Source organism: Cimex lectularius, unplaced genomic scaffold (genome assembly GCF_000648675.2).
Source record: "Cimex lectularius strain Harlan isolate CLEC.00 unplaced genomic scaffold, Clec_2.1 scaffold197, whole genome shotgun sequence".
Lineage (NCBI taxonomy): Eukaryota > Metazoa > Arthropoda > Insecta > Hemiptera > Cimicidae > Cimex > Cimex lectularius.
Window position 1 is genome coordinate 676,797 of NW_019392961.1, and position 18,088 is coordinate 694,884.

At 33.8% G+C, this 18,088-nt stretch overlaps 1 protein-coding gene across 3 annotated transcripts; it reads left to right on the plus strand.

Moving 5' to 3' along the window:
- The first annotated feature begins 33 nt into the window (after positions 1-33).
- Positions 34-18,053, plus strand: LOC106665805 (run domain Beclin-1-interacting and cysteine-rich domain-containing protein). 3 transcript variants are annotated; one of them, XM_014392533.2, is made up of 15 exons: positions 34-154; positions 9,151-9,334; positions 9,395-9,534; positions 9,589-9,772; positions 10,052-10,277; positions 10,341-10,492; positions 10,568-10,694; positions 10,750-11,115; positions 11,393-11,527; positions 11,588-11,865; positions 12,378-12,502; positions 12,600-12,782; positions 12,850-13,035; positions 17,527-17,680; positions 17,741-18,053. In XM_014392533.2, the coding sequence occupies exons 2-15, from the start codon at positions 9,170-9,172 to the stop codon at positions 17,924-17,926; spliced, it is 2,607 nt and encodes an 868-aa protein (XP_014248019.1). In that variant the 5' UTR covers positions 34-154; positions 9,151-9,169; the 3' UTR covers positions 17,927-18,053. The 3 variants fall into 3 exon arrangements, with proteins under 3 accessions (XP_014248019.1, XP_014248021.1, XP_014248020.1); XM_014392535.2 differs by lacking the exon at positions 34-154 and adding an exon at positions 161-385; XM_014392534.2 differs by lacking the exon at positions 34-154 and adding an exon at positions 8,869-9,092.
- The last annotated feature ends 35 nt before the right edge of the window (positions 18,054-18,088 follow it).

The window sequence follows — 18,088 nt, forward strand, 5'->3', positions numbered from 1 at the left end:
GCCGTCTAGGTTATTGTAAGGGTTTTGATAAAATAGATAAGGGCCGCGAATGTTTTGAACGTCAACCTTTAAAAGGAATAATTTATTATGTCGACGAGCTCGGCGCCCTTCGGTTTATATCAAGAATACCAACGTTTCGTCCAACGCCTCACTGGTGAGCCAAGCATTTTAAAAATAATCCTCTTCGCTTCTCGCACCTCTCCAGACGGAATATGTTCCGTTTTTAAAAGGGAAATTACACAACCGGAGTAGAATTGATAGACACTGACGATTGAAAATGGAACGTTTGTGTGATACAGCATAAAAAGTGGTGTGTCAAGGGAATCCCTTTGGACAATACCGTCTCATCTATTATTACTACCTTCTGCCCAAGGATTTACAGTAGGTGTGTCCAATTTAGCAGCCAAGGTTATTTTTGTATTCACAGCCGAATCGTACATTAAATAAATGAGAGTCATTCGTTTGAACGTGTCTTACAGTTGGTCGTTGAATCAGGAAGTAGGTCGTTCCTGTTGTTTACGCGCTTCTGTCGAAACTATGTTCTGTGCATTAACTGTATTCAGTGTAAGCAGCACTGCCATTAATCTTTTACTTTATTTTTTGTACTTGTAATTCCAGCTATTGAAGTACTAAATGAAAAATCTGTCAGGCAGACGAACCGGTTTTGCCCGATAAGAACAGACCAGGATAGTTAGAACAATGATGCATTGTTTAAATCAAACCAAGAAATTTCAATAGTTAGAAGACAATTCAGACAGTCGACAGTCAGGCCTGTTGTGTAGGGAACTTGTCACTGTAGAGCACCTAGTGACAGATTTTATGCCAAGAAAAATTTGGGTTATCATGCATGATTTGTGCATGAACTTTGAGCAAAGATCACTGATCAATTACCTCAGTGGATAAATATTTTAAAATATATATGCAGATTTCTGTATGTTTATATTTATGATATACTTGTATCTATTTCTATATCTATTTTATTCCTTAAGTTGTTCATTCAATTAGTGGTCAGACTATTTAAACACATGGAAACAATAACGACTAAATGGTTGTCTGACTACCAATTTTTTTATATACGTTATGTATTGGAACAAATGTATTTTTTAGTGATAATAATCCCTCAGGAATACACATGCATGAATATGTGTTGTGTGACTGTATTTATTAGCTTGAATGAAGATGGTAAATGAAAAACAATTTGTATTTGTAACTGTGCATTGAGTAAATACAGGTGCTTCTTTCCATAATACTCTGAGGAATATCGAGTACTCTGGGACAGTTAGAATGAATTCTGGTCTTTAAATGTAATTTGTTAAGTGAATAGAGGTGCCTCTTCCCAAAATCCCCGAAGGTATATCGAGTACTCTGGTGGTGCAGCTTGAACAAAATCTGTGTTTAAATGTAATTTGTTAGCAAGAATAGAGGTGCTTCTTCTCATAAAATTCAGAGGATTATCGAGTACTCTGGGGCTGCGTGAATTTTTGTTCATTAACTATGCTTTGTTGTGATTGCGGAGAATTGGGAGAGCAGGACCAGAGGCCCGAGGCTGCCAAGGGCGAAGCCTACCAAGCCAATTTTTCCCTTGTTTTTTAACTTAATGTTCAGAGCCTTTTCCAGTGGCTAAAAACCATTTACATTATATATGGAAAAGTCCAAATCCTACTCACAGTAAGTATCGGTATTAACAATTCTTTAGAATTGATAAAAGAATTAAATAACATGAATATACCCAAGAATGTTTTAGTGTCATTTGACATTACTAATTTATTCACAAATATCCCCATTGAAGAATGTAACTCATAAAGCAACAACCGAGAATTATATTAACAAATTTGTAAAAAATGATATAATAGACCTCTTAATTATATGCCTATTATCTAATTATTATAAATTCAATAATGAATTTTACAAAATGAAAGAATTACCAATGGGGTCTCCATTATCCCCACTCTGTGCCAAAATATTCATGGATAATTTTGAAAAAAATCTTTTCAAATCATACAACAAATTAATTAAATCTGTCCATTTTTGGAAACGCTATGTAGATGATATTTTATGCATATGGTCGGGAACATTAGAGGATCTCAAAGAAATCCTCCAACTAATTAATTCTCTACACCGTAATATAAATTTTACTTGGAAATTAACAAAGATGATTGTTTGAACTTTTTAGACCTAAAATTCTCCATAATAAACAACCTAATTGAAATAGACATATATAGAAAACCCACAACTACAGACACTATGATACCAGCAGATTCTTCTCACCCATGGTGCTGTCGGCTGGTTTCATTTGGCTCATAGACCGTATGTTAAAACTTCTACGTTTTACACCTGCTAACTATAAAAAAGAATTAGAAACTATTAAAACCTTAACAATGGGTATCTAGAAATATTTATTGATAGGTTGCTAGTTAAAAGAATAAAAAAATTAATTTTAAAAGAATCCATAATAGGACTCAGCCACGCCATCATAAATGAATCATTAGGTTTCTGTTGTTTGCCATACATTGGTGAATTATCAGAAAAAGTTAGTAAAATTTTTAAACAAAAATGTTTTAGAATAGCTTTTAGAAGTACGGGTTCACTTAAAAACATCCTCTCAAAACCTTTGTGTCCAAAAGACAAGGTAGACAACTTGGCAATATAAATATATAGGACAAAGCGGTAGAGAAATAAAAACGAGAGTAAAAGAACACTTGCCTAAATCGAACAAATTTTCGGAATTTAAGGACCATCTAAAAGAAACAAAACATAATTTCAATTCAAATTTAAATACGACAGTGTTACATAGTTTCAACAAAGGGAGAAAACTTAGATTGATTTGAGAAAATTGAAATTAAAAAATGTAAAATTGAACATGGAGATAAATGCATTAATAATATAATAGATTTTGATCTACTTCCCATTTTAAATATGTACATAAATAATATTAAACATCCAAATAATTAAATTAATTGTTTTAATTGTTATTATTATTTTTATCATATTTTAATAATATTAAGGTATTGTTCTAATTTTTTATCTTTTATCTCTAAACTTACTGTAAGCAGGAACTATCTTTTTAAAAAGGATTGAACACCGCACTCACTCCACCATTCATCATTTCTATTAAGTCCAAATCCTGTCAGGGTCTGGGGCTAACCTGCCCACCAAGCCCTCATGTCCTGGTCCAAGATCAGCCCCCGGCACCCTCCCCCCACTTGACCAACCCCACAATGGCATGTTGGATATAGACTATATAATTATTTTATAAGTTATAAAAACCAGGTAATAAACTAGGAATTTGTTGTTGTTGTGTGTATATTTGTTGTCTGTAGTGAGGATACGTTTTAAATAAAAAATTTGTTTGCTGAAATAAATCTGTATAAGGCAAGTATTATTTCTTTTGTTGTCTACTTTGCTTATGATCTGCTTTAAAATTGGGTGCTTAATGTAATTTATTAGTGCGAATACAGGTGCTTCTTTCTATAATACTCTGAAGAATATCGAGTACTCTGGTGCAGCATGAATAAAATCTGTTGTTTACATTTAATTTATTAGCAAGAATAGAGGTGCTTCTTCCAACAATCCCCCAAGGAATATATTAAATTTTAATAATTTATTTCATAAACTGACTAAACCAGTACCAAAAACTTGCATAAAAATACAGTCAACTGTACTTGCACGAAAAGTTAATAATTAAGGTGTACTCACAACAAAAGTTCCGTATTTCACACAGTATTTCACATGCTACATGCTTTGTAAATCTGTCCATAGCATTACCAAAAATTTAATAATTTGTCCCATAAGATGTACTAATTTGCTCCAGAAGCGTACTGTTATAAGCTAACTGTTAAGAGCTCATACTTCATGCCTATGTCAAAAGATGTAGTAGTTGACCATACCATCACCTAAAGTTTTAAAGTTTGCCATATTTGCTTAAAAAACAACAGCTCACTATATATGTACAATAAGCTCTTCATACACACACCAAAAGCTTAGCACATCCATATAATAAACTTATGATAGGCTTATTATATCAAATGTCATAGATGATGTAGCTGACAATCATCTAATGTTTACTAAATTTGCACCAAATATACACTAGATATTGAAGATAAATCAGCCCTACTTGCCTCAAAAGTTTAATAATTAATATTTATTCTGTAAGATAATCTGCACATGGGTTATTGAAACTTAAAATTTTGTACAATAGCTTAGTAAATCTGTACTTTAAGCTGTCCACATCTTCCCCAAACATTAATCATTTATTCCATAATCTAGCAATTATGTTGCGCATTGATCTTATTATATATGTACAATATGCTGTATGTACTATAATTGTTAATGTACATGTAACATAATTGTATTGTATAAATGTAATTGTAATAATTGGTTGTCTTAGTACTGTAAGTAGGTGACTGCGTGAAGGTTTAAACTATCTCTCTATATTCGCTTGCTTTCCTCTAAGGGATAAGAGAGTAGTCGGCATAAGCGTTTTGCTACTTTTTCTTATGTTGGGGAAAGTAAGGTTTGAGAATTCAGTAAATCAGAGAATATATTTTTCAACATTTATTTTAACACACTTCCTTTTTTTATGTACTCAACCACAACAAAATCTTAATTAATCTAACAAGTCAGCCACATCTCTAAATCTGGGATGAGTCTATTAACAAAGGGACTTACCCCAAATGATGCTCGCCATGATTAGCACCCTCAGCACCTATCCAATACCTCGACAATTGATGATCTGATGGGTCACAACAGCTGTTCCTCATTGGCTCTAGCTGGCTGAGTGCCTTTGGTCAGTCCCAGACAGAGTATTGTTGCTTCTCTTCCGAATTGACTGCTGGGGTTGACTGCCTGAGTTGAGACTTTGCCTGACTGGTGTGAGCTCTTGAGCTTAACTCACTGGTTTGAGCCCTTGGTCTACACTGATTTTTGATTTCAAAATCATCTCTTTTTATACCAGTTTCTCTACTGGAATAGGGGTTAGAAAGGAAAATCAAAAGCCCGGGGAATTCTCATATCACGGGTAGACCAGCGAAGACAGCTGTTGTGCACCTAGTTGATGAGGCCCCAATTTACAATGTCCCACATCGCTACTTATTTTTGGCCTTGTGACAACCCTTCAGCACTAAATAACTCGATGTTAGTTATTTATTTGATCAGTTGTTCAACTATTGCAGCTTTATGTTTTTCAGGTTTGTGGGAAACATCCTTGGTCTAAAACACCATTCTTATTTATTTGACCAACTGTGTCAAAGGGTCATTGCAGGGCTAGGTTTCCCTGGTTTATGAGGAAGTCACGTCACTCCTGTCTTTGATATGACACCCTTTGACCAACTACTTAATTATTGCAGAGTTATGTTTCCCAGGTTGGAGGGGACATCACGTTCTCTTCTGGGTGATTGCCCCTTCCAATTTATAACCTTTTCTTTTATGGTTATTTAAACTAATTTTTGTGGTTCTTATTTTAACAACTACCACTTATTCTAAGAGGGGACCGCCTTACAATACCATTAGGCAAAAGTAGATCCATTCACCCTTCTTTTCCTTCTTTATCAACTCCTGTACAGGGAGTTGGATTGCATGGACTTCAGCTTAGAATGAATACAGTTGTAACAGATCCAAGGGTTTTGCTAGGGTGTATTTCTGGTTTCATCTTTGATCTATCAGTAAACTATATTAGGGCATCTTCCAGAAACTTAGGGTTGCCTTTTTTCTAAAGACCTCTTTATCTGTGACCACTTGGAAAGTCTGTCAAAGTTGAGCTTTCTTCTCATTTATTTAATTCTCTCTAGAATTTTGTAACAGCTTCTACTTCGATCTGCTTTTATTTCCTTGTATCTCAAGTGCATATTGGCACTCTCAAAAGCCACCCTTGGTACATGAATGTGTATAGGTGGGAGATTTTGTGCGATTTCTATCGTTATTTTGGAATAAGTATACACTACCACTGTCGGCATTCAAATTCCATCCAAATATAAATTAAAAATTTTCTACTAATAAACAAGTATATTTTTGTTTGCAAGTAAAATTAGAATTAGAATTGTACTTTTCAACATAAGCCTCAAGAATAATCAGTATTAATCCATATAAGCATATTTAGCAGTCATAATTGACTATATTAATTATTCTTTTCATCTAAGGTCTTAGACGAGATGAAAAACTTAGTGCCATGAGCGGGATACGAACCCATGACCTTCAGCTCAATCACCGCTGCTTTAACCACTCGAGCCGTCATGACTTCGATTCACTTGGAGAGCAGCGGTGTATTGAGCCGAAGGTCTTGGGTTCGAATCCTACTTGTGACACTAACTTTTTCTTCTCATCTAAGACCTTAGATAAAAAGAATAATTAATTGAAAAAATTATCTGTTCACCAAATTTAGCAGTAGGATTGTTCTAACAATTTTAAAAAAATGTATTTGTTTTTAAAAAACTACATGAAAAATATAGATAAATTAAATAATTTAACAACTTAAACCTTTTTTAAAATAATCAATGTCAGCTTTATGCCGATTGGGTTTTCTGTGCGGATTTTTTATGTAATTGTATTTTTGTTATAACAGCAAATTCTTCAGGCAAATCAACTTGCAAATTCCATTTATTGGCACAGGCTTTAAGCAAATATTGATTTTCTCATTACTCTATGATTCTTTAATTGATGAGGTAATTATAAATATTTACTTTATTGGCAGTTTTGAAGTATAGCATGTCAGTATTTTAAATATTAACTTTTTCAAACAGTTTACATTATCTCAGCCAAATATTTTATTAAATAATATCTTTCAAACAATTTTTTTAAATATTAATATACATAATAAAACTGTCTAAATATGAAGGTTAAGAAAGAAAAAAAGATAAGAAGAACCTACTGTTGAACATAGTCATAATTTTGTAATTGTTACATGTTTGGTTACTGTATATACTAAATTACTCCTATTTTTAATCTCACCACTTATGTACAAAGTATTTTCTGTGGTTCTGAAATTATGTATTTTATGATATGGAGGGAAATAAAAGCCATTATTTTTTGGGCTGATTTTACAATGAAGGGGTAGCCATTGTAGAAAGCTATAGCTATTGTATCAATATTTTGGCAGTTTAATTTGTTTGAGTAAGATCAAAATTTTTGTTCCACCACAAAATTATCATTCATTTTGTTAACTACTTGCTTTGGTGATTGGTCAGCCTTCTCAGTTTAAATATTTTCAATTGAGTGAATATTTCTCATTTCTTGACAACAAAATCTTTAGTGTAAATCTGAATTAGAAGTGTGTCATGTGTCAAATTTACAGTTCAAAGCAAATCTTTCCCCACAATCTACTACAACATTTCATATCTCCAAATCTGACTGCGTTTGTTACCATAAGTTTCACTTGAAATGACAAGACTAACAGATGCTCAAGTTTCTACAAACTTATGGGATGTCAAAGCTATCGACAAGCAAATTGAAAATCTACAAATTGCCCCTGCAACATATTTAAGGATATAGAACTGTGGGAAACCACTATAGCTTCCAGTATCCAAAGTCCCCAATCCTTTCAATTTATAGTCTTTATCTTTTGTAAATGCTTTGTATTATGTCTCCAATACTATCCATTTATCCAAAAATAAATCATTAAAAAAATTTATCGAACTCGACAATAAAATCCCCGATCACTTCAATAATCTTGCCCAAGCCTTGTCCCATAAAGCTCATCTCTATAATCCTATAATCTATTGAAAAGAAGTGAAATTGGAAAATAATCCATATATCTATTTGGTAGTCATAATTGACTGTGTTAATTATTTTAATTAATTATACTTTTAATCTAAAGCCTTGGTTGAGTTGAACGAGTAGGATTCGAACCCACGACCTTCGGCTTGATACCACTGCTCTAACCACTTGGGCTATGAAGTTGAATTGTGAGAAGCCACAATAGCTCAAGTGGACAGAACAGCAGCATATTGACCCAAAGGTTGTGGGTTCGAATCTCGTTCGTAACACGTGCTTTTTCATCTCAATCAAGACCTTAGATTATGTAAATGATTGTAAATATATATATTTGCTGTAGTTTTAAATTGCAGATGGTAGCAATTTTCTTTTTTAAATCAGAATACAACATGGCATTTCATTGTAACATTAAAAATTTATTTATAAAATCTTTAGACACTTGTTTTGCAGCTAGATGTATGTATTAGTCAGGGGTGTGTATTATACTGAACCCTTTAAGAGCTGATGCCAATAGAAAAACCTTTAATGTTGAAAAACAGTTAATTATCTGATTCAAAATAAGGAGATAATAAGTTTTTTCTAATACCCAATATGCTTTTTTTTTTTTTTTTTTTACAATTCATCGGTTTTTGAGATAACACCTTCCAAAAGCTATGAAATGCCCAAAATGCATTTTCTGCCTCAAATAGAACATTAGATAAAAATGTGCTGTAAATGTTTTGAAAATTATCTGTTTATCAAGTTGAAACACGGCTAAACTGAAAACATATATTTTTTCCTGTTTAGGGTAACATTTATCTATCTTTACTCGGTTTTGTCAAACAATCAGTCTTTATAAGCTTGGTCTGCCAAATTTCCACCTATTGACAAAACCTGTACAATGAACCTATATGATAAATGTTTTGTTTGTATTAAATAAATAGCTCCATTATCTTACTATTTTGATATTTGATAATTTGCTAATAATTTTTTTACAATATAATTATAAAAGAGGCTATAATTCCTAGCATTTTGTCATTTATTTTGATTAAATCCAACACATTGTTGAAACAGCCGATTTGCTCTTTTGAAAATAGAAAGAACTTCATGTAAAATAATTAATTTTATGATTTTATTGACCTTTTATTGATAGTTTCTTTTTGTTTACACACCCCTGAATTATCTATTTGGGTACATATCTTGTGATTTTCTTCCAGTGTGGTATCTATTTATTGTCAATCGTATCTAGAATGAATCATCTCCTTATCTGTGTTAGTTGCATTTCTTGCTCTTTATAAGTTTTCCACATTCTTTAATTCAGTGCTTGTTTCACGTGTCAGAGCATAGGTGGTTTTCAATTGAATTGTTAATGAACAAGTTGGAAAACATCCTCAAGATGTTTTCTACAGGTTGTTTAATTTATTGATTTAATAGGTTTATAAGAATTAATGGATTTTATTTTTCAAGATTGTCTAGATGATTGAGGATGGATGAAAGCCATCAACAGCTGCTTCAGACATTAAAGTCAGTTGTAGAAGGTCTTCTTAACTGCCAGGTAGCGAATGTTTGGGATATATACGGTGGTCTAAGCCGTCTTCACAGCATACTGGAGAGGATACTCAAACACGAGTTCAGGATATTTAAACAAAACGTATGTTTTTTTATTTATTTTGACTTGATGTTTGTAAAATACTAAAAGGTTTTATTTCAGGGCGAAGAAGATTGTTGGCTTTTCATACAGGGTTTAAATTGGCTGCAACCGTCATTGGCAACATCTCCAACACCGGTCTCTCCAAACTCACCTCCTCCACATCCGCATACAGACAAAGCTATGATATGGCTTCACAACAGGTTTGTTTTATGGCTGTTTTTGTGACTTTTTTTTAATACCTCTTCATTTTCTAGCCTAGAAACTCATAGTTTGTCCGAAAAGCTTGCGTGGCTGGTGTCGGATGAACAACATCTCGCATCCTGCTACAATTCTAGGGCTTTCCTCCGACAACCTAGATATATTGAAGCATCTCTTGTTTGCCTCAGAGCTATAGAACAAAATCAACTACCACTTTTAGCTGAAATCCATCCTTGCCTCGTATGTTTATAATTTTTTTTCAATTGCATATATATAAAACATGACATAAAGTTTTTCAATTATGTAAATATTTTAAAAATTATCGTGATATAATTAGTTAGAGAGTTTTTAGTTCATCTATTAATCTTAGAATATAGTTCAGGTGAGAATTTTTTTGTTTTTTGTTATTAAGGTTGTTTTCCAAAAAAAAATACTATCAGTTCATTTGATGTAATTTTTTTAAAAGTATTTTTGACATATTTTATTAATAACACATAAATTCAATATTTGTGCACCTAGTATCTCTCAGAAAGAAGCCTTCGAGCACAAGAGAAATTTCATAGGAGGTGTTCTTCTTTCCCTGAGTCAATACAGAGAACAATGTGGTCTCCGAAGCCTCTTCTTGATTTAAAAAAGGCAGCCAACACTGAAATGACTGACTTATCAAAAAAAACGTCCATTCCAACCAAGGAAATAGCCGAGGAGTCCAGGATAACCGAAGAGCAACCAGAACAATCTCAGCCAGGTAAATTGTACAGGCGTGTATTTTAATTTATAATCGTTTTATGTTTTGATTTTGTCGCCTTAGACAAGAAAGAAGGCGTTCTTTATAAAATTAAACCTTGGAGGAGTCTTCCTGATATGTTTTATGAAGATGTAAATATTAACGACAATCAACCTAAAGGTTCATTCGAGTCTTCCAGCCGTAAAAGTAAAACTGAACCTTCAAGTCCTGTCAGGGTAATTTATTCACAAAGTCATAAATCATTAATCAATTCATTATATTTTTATAATATATAACAAACATTACAACAGCATTCTGAAGAAAAAATCAATCCGAGCATGGAGAAGATTGTTTACAGTTCGCTGAAAAATGAAAAACCTTTTGCAAACAAGGTGAAGAAGAATGAAAAATTACAAAGAAATAATTCAGTCAGCACAAGTATGTTTTATTTTATTCAAATAATGGATGAAAAAATATACAAAGAATATTTCAGGTGAAAGTTGCCAGGATTTAAATGTAAAAACTTCATTTATCGAGGACGGAGGAGGGAGGAGTATACTACCAATGACAACAGGGTCTTCCTTCCCTAAGCCTGAGCAAGGCCAAAGTCTGACTAGTTTCCTTTCCTCTAAGGTTTTTACACAATCCCATGCCGAACTGGACAGGGAAAACGCCCATTTCAGTATCTGTGAGGCCATTATTGCTGCCATAGAACAAGTCAAGTGTAATAAATGGGAGAAAATGATGTATGATGGTGTAGAGGAGAGCGATGAAGAGTTCAAGGAAAGAAAACAAAGAATAAGAGTTCGGAGAAGGATAAAACCAGATGAAAAAATTGGACCAATATCTTGCAGTGATAGTAAGTTTCTCTCTCTCTCTCTCTCTCTCTCTCTCCTCTCTCTCTCTCTCTCGTTCACTTNCTCTCTCTCTCCCTCTCTCTCTCTCCCTCTCTCTCTCTCTCCCTCCCTCATCCCTCTCCTCTCCCCTCTCTCCCTCTCCCTCTCTCTTTCCCTCTCTCTCCCCCTCTCTCTCTCCCTCTCCCTTTCCCTCTCCCTCTCCCTCTCTCTCTCTCTCTCACTCCCTCTCTCCCGTTATGAATATTTACATTTATTTATCATACATTTTTATTTTTTAAGCTACAACAGATCAGAGCTTTAGTCCTAGATCTTCAGATTCACTTGGTGGTTCAAATGACAGTATATCGACGGGTGTTGATGATCTTGAAATGGATCAAGTGTCCTCTTTGAATCTTCACGAAATGAATAAGTCTGGTAAAATTGAACTCTTGGTACACCTTTAAATCATAGTCTGATTCATATAATTATTTTAAGGTCTCAGTCTTTCCATGGCATCTTTGTACTCTGAGGCGGACTTAGGTGGCAAGATACAAAAATCTACAACAGGGACATGCATGTCCAGTCCACTTTCAACTTCTTGCACTACACTGAAGAGTTCGACTACATTGAGGAGTACAAGTCCTGAGACAAACCAAACCAATACAGCTGAATCAGTTGGATTGTCCTTACTGTCAAAGTTTGAAGATAAACAGTTACCAAAGGCATCAGAAATCCAATGGCTTATCTCTAATGGAGAAGTTTTATCAAAAAAGGTGATTCATTGTTGTTTGTGGTAGTAGAATGGTTTAACATGTTCAGTGCGCCCTGGTATTGCAATTTTCACTCTCCTGGCTGGGAAAAATTTCCTATTTCAAGACTCATGGTATTTGGAAACAATTGATACTGGCAAAATACTAAAACTACACTGTAAAGAAATGCAGTTTCTTCCACTGTAAAAATTGTTGGGTTCCTAGCAGCATGTCGAAATAGGATGAAAAATTGTGATACTTCTTGGCTTGCATGCTGGTTACCAGCACTGAATGTGTTAAAAATTAAAAGTAAATTTGACTAATTGCTAATTTTAAACTTATGTTGAGGAGAGCGGCCCCAGAAGAAAAGTCCAAATGCTTTGTTCAAAACATTTATTGACAACGAAGCATTTGGACTTTTCTTCTGGGGCCGCTCACTTCAACATAAGTTTAAAATTAGCAATTGATTATCCAACAGCCGACTAAAACAAGGACATAAATTTGACTAATTTCTTAATTTTAAAACTTTTTTTAAGTCTTCTACACTGGATACATTTGTTATCGATGACGATCAAATGAAGAATGCAACAGCATTGAGAGGCACTGAAAACTGGGCTCCACCTAGGCCTCAGATTATATTTACAACTCAGCCACCTCCAAAGTAATTTTATTATTTTCACACTTTCAAATTTTCCTTTGTTAAATTTTACTTCAAACTTTAAAAAAAACCTAATTCATTACAAAATGTAAAATTCAAGGAGAAAAGAGCAAATGGAAAAACAAAATTACCTTTGTGCTGGCTGCGGTATGAAAGTCGCTCCAGAATATTCGCACAAATTCAGGTATTGCAACTATTTAGCAAGGTATTTCTGCACTGGCTGCCACAAGAACAAACAAATGCTTATACCAGGGAGGATTTTGTCCAAATGGGATTTCAACAAGTAGGTTTTTCTATAGTACTTTTGTGCCAATTCCATTGTGAATTAATTTTTTTTTTAACTTTTAAAGGTATCCAGTATCAGATTTTTCCTACAATCTTCTTGAGAAGATGATGGATGATCCGCTTTTCAATGTCAGTGACAGGAACCCTGATCTTTACAAAAGAGTAAAAAATCTAGAAAAGCTGAGGACATTGAGGCTACAGTTACCACTCCTTAAGGAGTTCTTATTCCAGTGCCGATATTATACTCAAGAGTAAGTCACAATATAATAAATAATTTACACTTTCAGATTTATAACTGCTATATACATTGCCTAACATTAAAACAGTTAACACAACAAGTAAAACAAATAAAACACACACACTAATGAAAACGAAATACTACTGTCTTCTCATTCGTTTGAATTTTACAAGAACTTAGAAATAAATAAAAACATTTATCCTTCATGGGTTTTTAATCAAAAATTACTTTTTTAAATGGATGAATATGTAGTTTTAAATGAAATTATAGTAAGAGGACTTGTTGTTTGTTAACATTTTTCCCGGATTTTTTTTGGCTAATTTGTAACATGATAAAATATTTTCATTAAGGTTTTTTCCTTCTTCGGGATCACTGTTGACCAAACTCTCCTTTTCTTCTATTGTGATCTAAAAGATCTATTAGGGAATTCGGCCTTCATTATTTCCAAACCTTGAAAAGTCCATTACCTTTAGCAGCATGTCAACTTTTTTCTTTTTTAAACCACGTAATTTGCTTAGTTTGTTTAGACACTACTTTTATTCAAATACACACCCAAATTGAACAAACGTTCTGTGGGTTTCTTACTTTTCATTGACTTAGCATTGCGAGGCTGCAATTCTTTTGTCATATAATTTTTATCCCTTTGGTAAACATTAAAAAAAAATCATTTACATTATTTTTAAAAACCTACCAGGGGACCACAGTAGCTGAGTGGTTAAGGCATCAGTCTCTTAAAGCTAGTAGATCCCACAGTCGTGGGTTCAATCCACACTGTCGCATCTGTACTTTTTCTGACACCTAAGGGCATAAAATTGGCGTGGCACTATCAATGGAAGGTCTGGGGTGGGATCAAATCTTAGCAATCCTGAAATTGGCCCCCCTTCGAAAATGTGTTTCTTCGATAGAAGAACAGTGGCATACCAGTTCTCAATTCATATACGTGTACTCCAAAAATGGAGCCAGAAAGGAGTACAATATGCTGTACAAAGTTGCAGTGCTTAGGGGAATTTCTCCAGTTTCTGGCATCCACTACAGGAAAAAAAAAACTTTTAAAAAAGTACTCATCAGAGAGCTATTTTTTGTGATAAATTGTGTTCTGCTCTGGGCAACCAAAATGGTACACATCTTAAACATGACATGATAGTGTTCCACTTTTGGGGCTCCTCTTTGCTTATTTCTTTAAACATTTCTCACCTTTCCAAAGAGGCTCAACCATTTCTGAGCTAATGCTTTGCATTCACAAAGGATATTGTGATATTTCTGCCTTTTAGGTTCTATTCTTCCAAGCATCTCTGGTTATTTTTATTGGAAAGGTCTTTCAAAATTTTCTTTTAATTTCATTTTGTCGGATATATTTGTAACCATCTCATTAATTTTTATGCATGACGTACTCTTAAACTAAATTTTATTCATTTTGCCATGAGAATTTGTTTGTACTTTAGTATGTACATATGCAACGGCAGCAAACCTAATGCCATTTCCATTGCTGAAACAGGGCAAGTTTGCATTGTAGAAATGTCAATCTCTTTAATTTCTTTAATTTATCAATTTTCTTTTCTAAGGATTTGGCCACCATACTAAAACTCTATAGTGACCATAGTTCTAATCTTAGTTGTATATAACAAGTAGGCTAATTTTATATTTATATCCCATATTTACTACAAAATCTTTGGGCCACACATTTGTATTGTTTTCCACCTCCCTAGAGAAAGCTATATTTTTATTATTATTATTTTTTTTTAAGAGAGTACTTTTTATTATTACTACAATCTATTAATTGATTGATTGTTCAAGATAAATTATTTAAGTGAAAAGTGCCCTGCCATCAAACTTCTAATAAATTAATTGTCTTGTTTTGTGAAAGTAAATTACAAATAACCATTTCTTAAATTTGTTTTGTTTAATTAAACTAATTATTCAAATAGCTAGCATACTCAAATTTCTACAAATGGGAAACTACACTTGCCTGTACAATGAAATTCCACTTTCTCTCAACTCTGCCATGTGTTATTTTCAGTTGTAGGTTTAAGTTTGTAATTATCTGCTTTCCCTGGCATTCTTTTATCATCGAAATCAGAACTGCCTCTTAACTTACCTGCTACTAACTTCGTCACTGTACTCTACACATCAAAAAACAGCATTAACTTGAAAAGTAGTCTAGCGAACTGTAAGCCAGAATCTAAACTGTCTAACATTCCATCAAATATATTTATAAATCAACACAAAAAGATAATTTGCAACAGAAAAGCAAACAAGATTGGAAAGTCAGTGAAAGGAACAATTTTGGCATTAATTTGACATCGGCTTATTTTTTAACAAATTGAATTAACTATAAATTTAAAGTGGGTTGTAATTTACTACAAAAAAAAGATTATTTCTCTTCATACTTATATTTTCTTTTTATTAAGCAATTTAACATCGTTTATAAAATTCACATAACAATATTTGTAAATTAAATAATCAATTATTTATTTGTTGGTTAATATCAGACAACATTCCATGTGGTTTTTTTTTTAATAATAAACTAAAAACGTTAACATTTACTCTGGACATTTTGGGAATTTACACCCAACATCAGCAATCTTTTATAGTATTAGATTAATAATTTACTATATTCATATTGTATTTTAAGAGGTATGGCAATTTTGCATTGATGGATGCAGACGGAAGAAGGTTGGAAGTAAATGTTAATAAATAATATTTTTACTTTATTGTTTAAAAAAACACACATAGAAATGTTGTCTAGTATTAACCAACAAATTTGGATAAAAAGATTAATCTTAATAATTCCATATTTAAAAAAAAAGTTCATTGTATTAAACCTGCTGAACTTGTGTAATAAGATTTTATATCTAGAAAATGTTACTTTGTTTAAACAATTGCCAGGTCATGACAGAATTTTGTTTATTTATTGCCAAATGATTATCTTGTTAATCTAAAAGGACTTTTATCCATTAGCCAATGTTTGTGTCAATATTTATGATATGTCATATTTAAGTTCAAGGTTTAAAACCAGTTTTTTTAAAACAAAAATATCATGACTATAATAACAACATTCTAGTGACATTTATAGGTAGAATTAGTAAACACATAATTACAAATTGCTCAAGTACCGTCCCCAAGCTGGAAAATTGGTCGACGCCTCCCTGGCTCCTACCAGGAACAAACTTGCAGTACTTCAGGTCATGTACATTGGCGCATCTCTGTTGAGCTAAATGGACAGTGGGTATGGCCTGCGCCATGGAAGCTTTCACTTTGTGGCCACTATTGCAACACTGCAATGTGTACACGACGGAGTCGTATGTGATTTAGCATACACTTGGGGTTATTCGAGACGTTAGAGGCTCGGCCTAACTGTTTCAGCTATCCTTGGCAGATTCTCAGTGGGCTCTCTTGCCGTACTCTAGTTAGAGAAATATGACAAGCTGGAGCACCTCAGTAAATGGTGGTATCATTTAGATACCCGACACAGGCTGGAGGGCAACAAACCACCGCAATTCGGCATTCAAGTAGTAAAGAATTATGGGGGGGCCATGGTAGTTGAGTGATTAAGGTGTCAGACTCTCGGCTAGTAGATCCCGCTGTTGTGGATTCGATCCCCACTGTCACCTCTGGACTTTTTTTAACGCTTAAGGGGACCGGTGTGCGCAATTGAAAGAAATTGACAAGGAACTCATCAATGGAAGGTCTGGGGCGGGATCGGATCTCAGACCCTGAATTTGGTCCCAACCTCCAAGTTTCTTCGATGGAAGAATGCTGGCACGCAGGATGCTCAATTCAAATGCGTGTTGCGAGTTACCAAAAATAGAGCCAAGAATAAAGTACAATAAGCTGTCCAGCTGTAGTGCTCAGGAAGACCTCCTCCAGTTCCTGGTATCCATTGTATTAAGAAACAATAAATAAATAAATAAACTGTGGCAGTATCAGTGGGGCAGATCATCCGAGAAGCTCTTGTGTGTCAAGAGTATGACTAAGTGGTGATTGATCTGAAACGCAAGGAAGGGATCGTCCTCACATGTTTGAAGATAAGCAATTGACACACATACACCTGCTTATAGAGTAAATCCCATGCAGGTGTCTCGATAGTAGAGAAAGGTAACTCAGAGGGTCACACATAGTAGAGGAGGGTGATGCCTTGGCTCCTTATAGGGAGTGAGTAGCCATGGCACCTTACATAAAGACAGTTTGAGCATGAGAGAGGGTTGTTAGGTCTCCATAAGTTTTTTAAATGAAAACTGGAGTGTTTCCCCATATTTTATTTGTAAATATTATGTAGCTGTACAGTTTGTATGTGTATAGTTATTTGTTTTGGGTAAGTGAGTAAGTTCGAGGGCCGATGGTGGAATAAAAAGTACCCCAGTTTATTGGGGGCTGGTCTCCATTGTCGGTAACTCGCTATTTTAAATAATTATGCAAACTAAATCTAACAATGAAATGATAGTAGATTAATCATAATTATTGATTTATTTATTATTGGTATGATATTTTGTTTGTGCAAAAATAGGTCCAAAGATGAATTTGAAAACCTAAGTGGGCATTTATTGCGAGACTGTGATACATATTCAATCGTCAATTTTATTCAAATTAAAACTGGAGAACTGCTCCAGAAATTGAACCTGATCGTCATCCAAAGCACCAACCATGTTGCAAAATGTCAGGTAATTTAAAATTTAACAAATTTCTTGGAATAGTAAATTTTACAAATTAATCCGTTTCAGTTGTGCCAAGGGCGAGGTTTCATGTGCGAGATCTGCCCCTTCAAGGATGTCATATATCCTTGGCAGCTGGGAAAGGTTTCCCGTTGTTCGAAGTGCGGCTCGTGTCACCATATCATTTGCCTCAGAAAAGCGGTGAGTTGCCCGAAGTGCACACGTTTGGCTCACCGCGGGCTTACAGTTAGCTAGCGACCGTTTTGCCTTGTCTATCAATCATTTGATAGCTAGGCAGTTAAAAAAAAATAAACTTATAGTATTTTTCCAATCATCATCTTAATATAATTATAACAGTTTAATACAACAATCAATTAAATTTTATTGTGATTTTTTTAACGTATTGTATTAATTATT

Bases quoted from the DNA above. Each gene is read 5' to 3' on its own strand.
- LOC106665805 (XM_014392533.2), top strand. From the start codon at position 9,170: ATGGATGAAAGCCATCAACAGCTGCTTCAGACATTAAAGTCAGTTGTA. The intron at 9,335-9,394 runs GTATGTTTTTTT...GTTTTATTTCAG, and splicing joins TCAGGATATTTAAACAAAAC to GGCGAAGAAGATTGTTGGCT. The intron at 9,535-9,588 runs GTTTGTTTTATG...TTCATTTTCTAG, and splicing joins ATGATATGGCTTCACAACAG to CCTAGAAACTCATAGTTTGT.